We start from the raw sequence: 11,000 nt of genomic DNA on the forward strand, positions 1-11,000 counted from the left end.
ACATATTAAAGTTTTAATTTGAAAGTTATCACTAAAGTTATAACTTCAACACAATTAAATTCTGCATCATGTATCAATTTGTGAATGTAAAAATGTACTTCAACATTCTATTAATTTAGGCTTTTATGCATAATATCCCCTTGATGAGTACATTCAGAAAATATCTATCAGAATTTCAAAAAGTATCCCAGCAGGTTTTACTGCTATTAATTCCAAGAATTATATTTCCAGGTATTCTTCCTTTGATACTTATTGATATGTCTAACCCTATACATTACTGCCTTGTATTGATTTGTGAGTGTAAAAATGTAACTCACCCATCTATTAATTTAGGCTTTTATACACACTATCTCGATGGGTTTATTCAGAGAATATCTATCTGGATTTCTAAAATTAACAAATATTGCCGCTTTCAGTTCGGCTGCTCCCCTTCCCATCCAGCTCTCTGCTATGGCCTGGGCAAGCAGTAGAAGACGGCAGAGTGAAGGAGAGAGGGAGAGAAAGAGATCTTCCACTAGCTGTTTCACTCTCCAAACTGCCAGACAGTTTGGGCTGGGTGAGGCTGACCCAGAAGCTTCATCAGGGAATCCCATTTGGATGCAGGTGTCCAAATGTTTGGACCATCTTCAACAGCTTTCCCAGTTGCATTAGCAGGAATCTGAAGTGTAGCAGCAAGGATTGAACAGGCACTTCCATATGTGATCAACCTTCAGTTTAAGTTGTGATAATCTCTCTCATTCCAAGTACATTCCTTTTTTTTAAAAAAAAAAGTTTTTTAACTTATTTGAGAAGAGAAAGTGAGAGACAGTAAGAAAGCCTTTCATAGTTATACAAAATATCTTGATGGTTGTAGTCAGAGAATATCTATCTGGAATTCAAAAATTTACAAATATCACCTCCCAAATAATTATTCATTTCAATCAAGAGAACTTTTGTGTAATTTGAGATTGATCTGATTGCTTTTAACTAAATCACCTGGAAAGGAGTTCACCCAAAGAATGATGGGAAACAGTGCCCTTCCCCCTAATCCTCTCTGCTGCAGTAATCCCATCAGGGCGGGACTTGCTCCTTTTGTATAAAGGCCTGCCCAGTCAAGGTTTATTCAGTTCTGAGGCTTGCTGTTGACTGGGCTGTGGAAACCTTCTGATCCTGCAGATCCCAGGAAACTCAGAACCACATACCTGACCCAGGATCCAATCCAAGAATTGCAGAGGACCAATTCCAATCGTCAGGTGAGTACTGGGTCCAAAGAAATGAATTAATGTTTTTTTACCTTAAAACTTGAAAATAGAGGAATTTTCTTCTTAGTATTGAACCAACAGCAGTCTTACATCACTCCAGGCCTAGGGTAATGGGTTTGATATTTCCTTATTTAAGAATTTATTTATTAATATGAAAGTGAGAGTTAAACAGAGAGAGAAGGAGAGAGAGAGAAAGAGAGAGAGAGGTCTTCCATGTGCTGGTTCACTCCCCAGTTGGTCGCAATGGCTGGAGCTGCACTGATCAGAAGCCAGGAGTCAGGAGATTCTTCTGGGTCTCCCACACAGTTGTGGGGGCCCAAGGACTTTGGCCATTTTCCACTGCTTTCCCAGGCCATAGCAGAGAGCTGGATCAGAAGTGGAGCAGCTGGGACTTCAACCAATGCCCATATGGGCTGCCAGCACCGCAGGATGCAGCTTTGACCCACTATGCCGCAGCACCGACCACTTTGTCTGGAAATTCTAACAGGTATTCATGTCTTCTTTGGCTCTTCATGGTCTATAATGGCTGCATCTAGTGGTGTCTGTGATCCAGTTGGTGGCATTTTTTTCTAAGATGCCGACCTCCTTAAATATCATTTGCTTTATGGAGTCAGCTTCCCTTAGTCTTCTGATACTGGAGGGAAGAGTTAGGTCCGAATCTACCCTCTTTGAAAACTGAAAAGAAAATATTGGCATAAACTGGCTCAAGCACATGTATCACACTAACTGATGGTTCCCATCTCCAAATAAACTCCTAGAATCCATGTATTGATGAATCCAAGTAAAAATAATATTCTGTTTTTATACTAGCAGTTTTAAGATTTTGATTATGTCATGCAGTGCAGCTCTAGTATAAAAATTCAAAGCTTTTGTTTTTTTTACCTGGAAATCAAATCATCATATGTGCAAACTGATGGCTACTGATGAGCACTGCTCCAGCCATTATGAACATTTGGGGAGTGAACCAGCATATGGACGATCTTTCTCTCTGTCTATCCCTCTCTCTGTAATGCTTTCTGTCCAATAAATTTTGAAAAATCTCTAAAAAATGTCACTAGGCAGTGTGTGTGTGTCTATTCATTTGCTGATGAAGAACTTCAGAACTGACTGGGAATGATACTGCTGGTGTCCCAGGATGGAGAGAGCAGAGCCATGACCAGAGGAGCTAGCACCCTGCTGGTGACTGATACAGTGCTCTACAGGGCAACCACTGAGAGAGAACCCTGGTGACCAGGAACCAGGTTGTCATAGCAGCTACCTCTATCAAAGTACCAGCTGCCTCTACAGATATGACATCAAACCCGATGAAGAAACATTCCTTCACAGCATCTACCAGAAGCTGTTGGGACAGAGTCTCTGGCTTTACTTGCTCAGCTTTTCAGAGAAGTAATGGGGACAGAGAGAATCTGGACAAAAAGGAACCTGAGATATCGTGAGATTACAAAAGACTGTAAAGTGAATCAGGGAACATGCAAAATATTTCAAATTATACTTTAGAAAGGAAGAATGAAAAGAGGAGAGAGAGAGCTCTTCCATCTGCTGGTTTACTACCCATATACCTGGCATGGCTCGGGCTGGGTCGGGCTAAAGCTCATTCTGGGCCTCACACATGGGTGGTAGGGATCCTAGTACTTGGGCAATCACTTGCCAGCACTCATGGTGTGCATTTTCTGATCCTCGGTCATACCTTCAGTCAAGGGTATCTGAACTCGACACAGACTGTGGCCACATTCAGTCACTACAGGGATTGTCCTTCCTTTATAAGTTATGCCTCCTTCCTTTTTGTGTTTTTTACTTTGATCTCAGGATGCTTAGTCACTTCATCTTCTTGACTGTGTGGTCTGCTGCTTGTCTTATTGAGTTCCCTTTAAATAAGCTCCGGTGAGATTCCGTAAAAAACTGGTGAGGCTGGTGTGGCGGAGATTGTGAAAAGCGCAAATGCAGCATGTCAAAGGCAAGCCTAGATTCCATTTCAGACGTGGCAGTTTTCCAGTTACACCGCAGAGCCCATGAAATGTATGAAGGATGTACCCTGCGTGAGTTGTGGTTTTCCCACTAATCTTAGTGAAGGAGAATAATGTTCCTGCCCTTTCTCCTCAGAGCTGCTGAATGACTATAGGATGCCCACAAACACATTCTTGGAGTCTTGTGGGAGAAAAACTTTGAGACATGTCAAGGATGGTACACAACAAGGACTTTAAGAGTGGTCCACAGCACTGCTTTAGACTACGCTTTCTGTTCCAAAAAACAACATCTTGGAATTCATAGAGAATAATCTCCCAAACACCGGACTCCACGGAAACAGAGAACAACCCAGTCACATCTGCCCTGGGGAAATTAGCTTTGAGAGGATTTGCTGGGGAAGCTCTCCAACTGAGATAATTACAGATCTCTTCTCACTTCAGGAAGTTCTACAACTTGACAGAACTGTCCTGGGAACTATGGAACACATCAGACAGAAAAGCCACAAGAAACATCCAGACTTCCCAAAGAAGCCCCTGACTGCTTACATCCGCTATTTCAAGGAGATGCGGCCCCACTACTCCCAAAAGTACCCTAACCTCAGCAACCAAGAGCTCACCAAAATCTTATCTGGGAAATACAAGCAGCTCCCAGAGCACATGAAGCAGAAATACTTCCAGGATTTCCAGAGGGAGAAGAAGGAATATGAGGAAAAACTGGCTCGGTTCAGGGAAGATCACCCTGATCTGGTCCAGGGCTCCAAGAAATCGGATTTCTTCAAGAAGGGCCAAGCCCAGGCCCCCAGGAAGTCTCAGGGAAATGGGAAACATGTGAGGTCTCCTCCAGAGAGGTATGGCTTGTCCAGGAAGCTGGTCTTCCTTGGAGAGCCCAAGAAGCCCCCTATGAACGCATACCACAAATTCCACCAAGATTTATGGGGCATTCCAGAGCTGCGAAGCCTGCACCCGAGGGAGCGCATGGTGGAGGTCAGCAGGCGCTGGCAGCGTGTTCCACAAAGCCAGAGGGAGCACTTTACCAGACAGGCAGAGGAGCTGCAGAGACAGTACAAGGTGAACCTGGACCTCTGGCTGCAGAGTCTGTCACCTGAGGAATATGCTGTCTACAAAGAAGCCAACTATGGCAAGGGGAGGAATATGCGCATGACCGGAGGCCCAAACCCCAACTTCAGACAGGGTTATCTGCAGCCCACATCAATAAGGAGTTCCCAAGAAGCACCTGTAGAGAAGCAGATGATGCAGGCTCTCAGGAAAGATCGCTCAGAGCATTTTGAGGTCGATTCTCCTCCCTCACAGCGAGTAGACGTGGATGTGGAGGAAGATGGAGAAGAGGATGAAGGCAGTAACTCTTCAGACTCTGTCAGTGAGGATGAAGATGAGGCTGCAGGGAAGATGGGGATGAGCGAGGATGCTGTGTGTAGCTCATCTTCCTCAGACTCTGACTGAGCTCTGCTCACAGTCTAGAAGCCTGGACAGTGACAGTGATCTCCACAAAAAGTGTTCATGACCAAATGTCACAGAGAGGACTCCCTTGTCCCTGCTGCTTGTATTTTCTTGCCTTTTTTCCTTTCCTTCTTCCCACCTTCTATCTCAATAATCATAGACCACGCTAGTATGAGGGGAAGGTGGTGCTGTATCTCTGTATCAAGTTGGTAAATCTGGAGGGATGGCTTTTCTGAGCAATGCATGTAAATGCTAGCTGGTACCGCCCATCATCATCCCCAATTCCATCCCTGAGAAATTCCAAGTAATTGAAGCTCTTGGTAAACAAGGAACTGCTTGGGCTGTGGGGCACACGGTGGTAGATGTGTTGGTCATCTTATCTTCTGTTGGGGACATGGTTGAGTGGATGACCACTGACTTGCCTGGGGAGCTGCTCCTCAACTCCTGCATTGAATCCAGGGTCCAGAGTGTTTGATGGGCAGCAGGAGAGGTGACCTAGGAAAGTTGTCAGACTCTACATAGTGCTCCCTCTTGCTGATGTAAGGATTGACGTTGCCAGGAGAGCAGTGGGCATCATCACACTTCCTTTGATGTGTGTCTTTACTTCTTAGCTCTCTATGGGTCTCTTTTTACTAATTTCAAAGAGTAAAAGTTTTAAAACAAGAAACAAATATTTCTATTTCAATTAAATGAGCTCCTCCATAGAATCAGTATGTTATTAGTTTGGGTTCTGCTGTTCTGTGTGGAGCCCTCATTTACCCTGAGCAGAAGCTCCTAATCCTTCCTTCTCTCAGTACCAGTGAGTCTCCCGTTTAGCATTTGGCATAGAGAGATTCGTGCACATTCGGATATCCTGAAAAGGTACAAACTTCTACTCTTGCCAGTTCAACTGGATGATACTGCTTTAAACTCTTTGGTTAATGCATTTTTGGAAACCTATTTAAGTCCCTCCCATCTCATTCTACTTTGCTTTTGACTATTTCTACATTTTGTTAAAAGAATATTTGTGTCACAGTAGTAGTGTAGGCTTCACAGATGAAAGCCATTTTTGAATGTTTATTTTATTCCTGGAAATCTTAGTAAAATGTTATTTATCTTTGTCTAGGTCAAAATTTGTTTCAGGATGCAACTGGAATATTTTCAACTTTTATAGCTCGCGTTTCAATATGATCTTTGGGAAGTTTGCAAGCAGTGCTAAATACTAGAAATGATTTGTTCTTGCTTATCACTTTGAAGTTAAGGTCTACATTATTTTCCACCATGAAATTTATTTGAAACAAATAAAATACCAGCAATATTTCTATCTATAAGCATGAGCTGTTTTTTAAAATATTTATTTATTTGACAGCAAAATAAAGAGGGGCCTGAAAGAGGAGAGGGGCTCACGCCCCAAAAGACTACAATGGCTGAGGGCATTCCTTTCTCCTGTGTTTTGCTCTCTTCAGGAAGTCAATGGATTGGATGACATCCATAGGTTTTGGGGAGGAGAATTCTAAATGAATACAGTCATTCAAATGCTCATCTCAACTTATACCACCTTCACAGACACAACCAGAAATAGCAGGACCTTGTTTATCTACATCAGAGGGGAGAGCAGACAGGGCCATTAAAAGAGGCAGAATGAATTGTGGGTTGCCAGAACACAGACTTGTGTACCCTCCAAAATAATGAATTCTAAAGTACAATGGCCACAGGCTGGGGTGGGTGCAGTGTGTGGTGAAGCTAGGACAGACATGCATTCAGCAGGTGAGGACAGTGTCCCTGGGAACAGCTGCTCCAAGGGCAGGGCCATGGAATGAGAGCTCCTGGGACAAGCTGCATGGAGAGGAATGCTGTGTCTTGCATTCAGTTTCAACCAGTGGTTCCCAGAGACACATTCAGTTGGTCCCTAACATAGCCTTGTTATTACTTTGGAATTTTGATACCAGTCACCTATTCACTTAGATGTAAACCTTTCATCTTCTAGAATACTCACTGTTGATGAAACATTTGCATTCTGGGGTCCAGCATTTGGCAACACTGCTTTATCACAGGGAATTTCCCTCACGTTAAGCAACTGGTGACACTCTTACAAAGGGAATTCAGAGAGAGAAAGGAGAAAAAGCAATAAATCAGCAGGAGGAAAATAATTCAGTTTCTTCTCACGACTCTGCCTAGACTGCAGGACATTTCCAGAGGCAGGGATTCTCCTACAATAAAACGTGCCTAATTGCTCTTCCTGTCCCTGAACATGCTGATAGCAGGCATTCACTTTGGTATAAATACAAAGTTAATTCATTTACTAATTTGTTTGCAAGATGGGGGCAGGGACATGAGACACACACAGTTCCAATTTGCTGGTTCACTCTCCAAATGCTGGGAGAGGAAGCTGGAAGATGGAAGTGAAGACTCAATCCAGGTCACCCATGTGGCTGGCAGGGAGCCACCTGTCTGAGACATATGTGCTGGATCTCAGAGTCCCCATTCGCAGAAAGCTGGACTTGGGAGTGAAGCTGAGACTTGAACCCGGAAACTCTGGTAGAAGAGGGAAGCACCCCTTCTGAACATCTGTGGTGTCTCCAGTGCCAGGTTTGATGCCCTCACATGCCTGTTTTAGTTTAAGATTTATTTATTTCTTGGAAAGGCAAAGTTAGAGAGAGAGAAGCAGAGACAAAGAGAGATCTCCCACCTGCCTATTAACTCCCCTAATGGCTTCAATGGCCATAGCTGTGCCAAGCTGAAGCCAGGAGTCAGGAGTTTCTTTCTGGGTCTCCCACATAGGTGCAGCGGCCCAAGGACTTGAACCATCCTTGGCTGCTTTCCCAGGGTCGTTAACAGGGGGCTGCATTAGAAGTGGAGCAGCCTGGACTCAAACAGGTGCCCTCTATGGTGGTTATACTGGCTCCTCACAACTCGAGAACTACACACATTTCTTCAGGAATGAAGACACTGTGAACAGCCAGAATGAGGAAAAAAACCCAAATCCACACATTAGCTGCTATCTCTTCTTTCCATTTTCTCCATCTGTTGTTTTCCATATATTTTTAGATCTGTATTTCTCAACTTCTATTTTTGACAGTGTGCTTTTGCGCAAAATTTTTTTTACGATCTAGATCATTCTTAGGATATTATTTACCAATTTAAAGTGTACAGTTGGACAATTTTGATTTTCATTAAGTAGCATGGAAAGGCAAATAGAATACTTTGACTGATATTTCATGGAAAATCGCAAGAGAGATGATTATCCATTGTATAAAAAATATTTATTTTTAGGGACAGTGCCCTAGCACACTTGGTTATTCCTCCACCTGCATCCCATGTGGGCACCGGGTTCTAGTCCTGGCTGCTCCTCTTCTAGTCCAGCTCTCTGCTGTGGCCCAGGAGGGCAGTGCACCATAGCCCAAGTGCTTGGGCCCCTGCACCTGCATGGGAGACCAGGAAGAAGCACCTGGCTCCAGGCTTGGGATTGGCGCAGCGCCAGCCATAGCAGTCATTTGGGGAGTGAACCAACAGAAGGAAGACCTTTCTCTCTGTCTCTCTCTCTCACTGTCTGTAACTCCACCTGTCAAATAAATAAAAAATACAATAAATGTTTATTTTTATATATGTGAAAAGCAGGGAAAGGTAGAAAGTCCAATTTTACTAATAAAAATAAATAAACAAAGACAGGAATCAAAACTTCAGATCCTGAGATCTGGCTAAACCCCAAAGTCCACACCACCTGGTTAGGGCCAAGGGATGATGTCTGTCCCAGACCCTTGGAACCTTGCAGGTGTGTAGACTCCAGCCAGCTGCTCCTATAGGTCAAGGTCGCAACTTAGCAAGGCAACTTAGGTGGAAATGAGGCTCATTGTGGCTGCTCCAGGCCCCAGCTAAGACTCCAGCAGCAGCTAGCCTTGTGAGCTTAGGGATCTGAGAATGGAGCAGCCTCCTTCAAGGAAATATCCATGGATTTCCCTCACAACAGTGGTCCTTCTAAGCTTCCACGGCAAAGCCAAGTCAAGTTTGCTGGGCGTCTCCTGAGACATGCTGGGTGTTCTGGGCCCAGGGAGATGCTGTGGGGAGTCCAATGAACTTGGACACTAAGCTGCCAGGGACTGGTGGATCCTTGGGACATAGGGTCCCCTCATGTGCTGAAATCCCAGGTAGGTGACAGATGGAGACTTCTGCTCAGGGCACAGGGCGGCCCTGCAGTGCTTGGAGTTAGAAGGAAGGATGTGAGAACCGTCAAGGGCTTGGTGATTCAATGGACTGTGCTCAAGGACCCGGAAATCTTCCTTCATCCAAAGATATCCAGCAGTGCCAAGGAGTCCTATGCTTCCCCTCAAGTGTGGGTGCAGGAGGAGGAGGAGCTTCAGAGCAGCGGCAGAATCTGTCCCCACCTTCCCACAGGCAATGAGGCTCAGCCCAGAGACAAGAAGTAGACCATGGGGCCACACTGTGGCTTAGTGCCCTAAGACTCTGTTTGTGGTGCTGGCATTCCACATAGACACCAGTACTTGTCCTGGATGCTCCTCTTCTGATCCAGCTATCTGTTATGTCCTGGGAAAGCAGTAGAAGTTGGCCCAAATGCTTAGGCCCCTGTACCTGTAGGAGATCTGGTAGAATCTCCTGATGCCTGGCTTTTGGCCTGTCCAGCTCTGGCTGCTGCAGCCATTTGGGGAGTGAACCAGGGGATGGAAAACCTTTCTAGCTCTCCCTCTCTGTGTCTCTACCTCTCTAATAAATAAATAAAATCATAAAAAAGTGAACCAAACCTGGAGGAAATTAATGGCAAGGATTCCATAGACCTTCTCTGCTGTCCTGATGCTTCCTTTCCTGGCTGGGGTGGAGTCTAAAGTCTCATGGCTCTGCCTCCCACTGGTCTGAGCCACAGGATTTCCATTCCCCTCCCCAGCCTGGCAGGAGTGTCCAGAGGGAAGAGCTGTGCAGCAGGGAAGTCCCAGCTGAGTGCTTGCCAGGAGCAGGTTTCCAATTGGCCCAGAGTTAGAAACCAGATATTACTTGTGACTCTTCCCTAAAATGCTGCATTCCTGTAGCTCATCTGATGAGAAACACATCCTGAAAGGAATGCGTCTTCCTTTAGTTATTAAATCACACTTGAGTGGGAAGATCAGGTTAAAGAATTGTTCTCTCTGGTCATTTCTACTGTCCTTTTTTCTTATCCCAGTGTTGAGCAGAGAGACTCTGAGTTGGGTTCCCCTGCCTTTCTGTCTTGTGCTCTGGGTGACAGATCAGGCAGTGCCACACAGAGACTCATCTTTCCTTCCTTTGCTGGGACAGCTCTGGAGGCTTGATCTGGAGTGTGCTGGGCAGGAGAAATCTCCATTTTGGGATGAGGGCCAAGGCTGTTCTGGCCAAGTTCTTACACCACAATGTAAACATACACCAATGAATAAAGCCAACCATTGTAGACATGACAAAATATAAATAAAGATAACCTTGTCAAAAGGATTTATAAGTTTCCTAAGACACGGATTAAAATCCTTGATGGCTGACATCCTCTTTTCTACCTGTTTCTCAGAGAGAAAAAAAGAAAGACACAATTCAAAAACATTACACAGAAAGCATTGGGGAACCCATTAGTTATGAAACCAATAACTCTCAATGATGCTGTAGAACAAGGCACAGCTGTTCTTGTCATTTTAAATAAATTAAATGTATCCAATACAAAGTACTAAATCCATCTATGAAGAAAACACTGAATCAATAGAGACAGAGCATAAAAGATTCTGATCCTGGGTTCTGGCTTAACCCTGAAGTCCACGCCACCAGGGGTGGAGCCAAGGTCTGAGCGCTCCCACAGACCCTGGGACCTGGTAGCTATACAGACTCCAGCCAGGGACTCCTGCAGTTCCAGGTGCTGGTTAGAGACCAAAGAGATATGTAAATGAGACTCCTAGGCTGCTCCAGGCTCTGAGATAAGACTGGCAGCAGCTCCCCTTCTGGCTTTAGGGATCTGGAGATGAAGAAGCCTCCTTCAAAGAAAGCTGCTATCCCCCGTGAAAAAACCCTGTGTTTTCAAAACTCAGCGGCAGTGGTGGTTCCAAGCTTCCAGGGAAATGCCAATGCAAGTTCACTGGCAACAAATAGGACACCAGGCTCCCAGGGGCCTTGGAGATAGCCATGACATGTGAGCCTCCCAATGTGCCTGATCTGAGATAGTGAAAAATCATGGCTTCTCCTAGGTGCACCCTGTGCCAGCAGCACAAGAAGTCAGAAAGGAGAACTTAGAAAATGGTCAAGGACCTGGTGGTTCAGTGAGCTGCACTCAAGCCCCCATAACTTCCTTTGTCCAAAGTCATCTGGTGGTTCCAATGGGGCCTGGGTGTCCCCTCAGGGGATGGCTGGGACCAAC

At 45.0% G+C, this 11,000-nt stretch overlaps 1 protein-coding gene across 6 annotated transcripts; it reads left to right on the forward strand.

The window, feature by feature from the left end:
• The first annotated feature begins 999 nt into the window (after positions 1-999).
• Positions 1,000-5,962, forward strand: LOC138846066 (upstream-binding factor 1-like protein 1). Of its 6 annotated transcripts, XM_089311939.1 has the most exons (3): positions 1,077-1,232; positions 1,593-1,728; positions 3,342-4,702. In XM_089311939.1, exon 3 carries the CDS (start codon positions 3,683-3,685, stop codon positions 4,664-4,666), a length of 984 nt encoding a protein of 327 aa, XP_089168065.1. In that variant the 5' UTR covers positions 1,077-1,232; positions 1,593-1,728; positions 3,342-3,682; the 3' UTR covers positions 4,667-4,702. The 6 variants fall into 6 exon arrangements, 3 of the variants coding, with proteins under 3 accessions (XP_089168067.1, XP_089168065.1, XP_089168064.1); XR_016219421.1 differs by lacking the exons at positions 1,593-1,728; positions 3,342-4,702 and adding an exon at positions 5,769-5,962 and having other exon boundaries at positions 1,000-1,232; XR_016219422.1 differs by lacking the exons at positions 1,593-1,728; positions 3,342-4,702 and adding an exon at positions 3,048-3,333 and having other exon boundaries at positions 1,000-1,232.
• Positions 5,963-11,000: the final 5,038 nt, after the last annotated feature.

The sequence above is a fragment of the Oryctolagus cuniculus genome, chromosome 1, assembly GCF_051225735.1.
Source record: "Oryctolagus cuniculus isolate XC-2025 breed Fujian yellow rabbit chromosome 1, ASM5122573v1, whole genome shotgun sequence".
In the NCBI taxonomy this organism is placed as follows: domain Eukaryota; kingdom Metazoa; phylum Chordata; class Mammalia; order Lagomorpha; family Leporidae; genus Oryctolagus; species Oryctolagus cuniculus.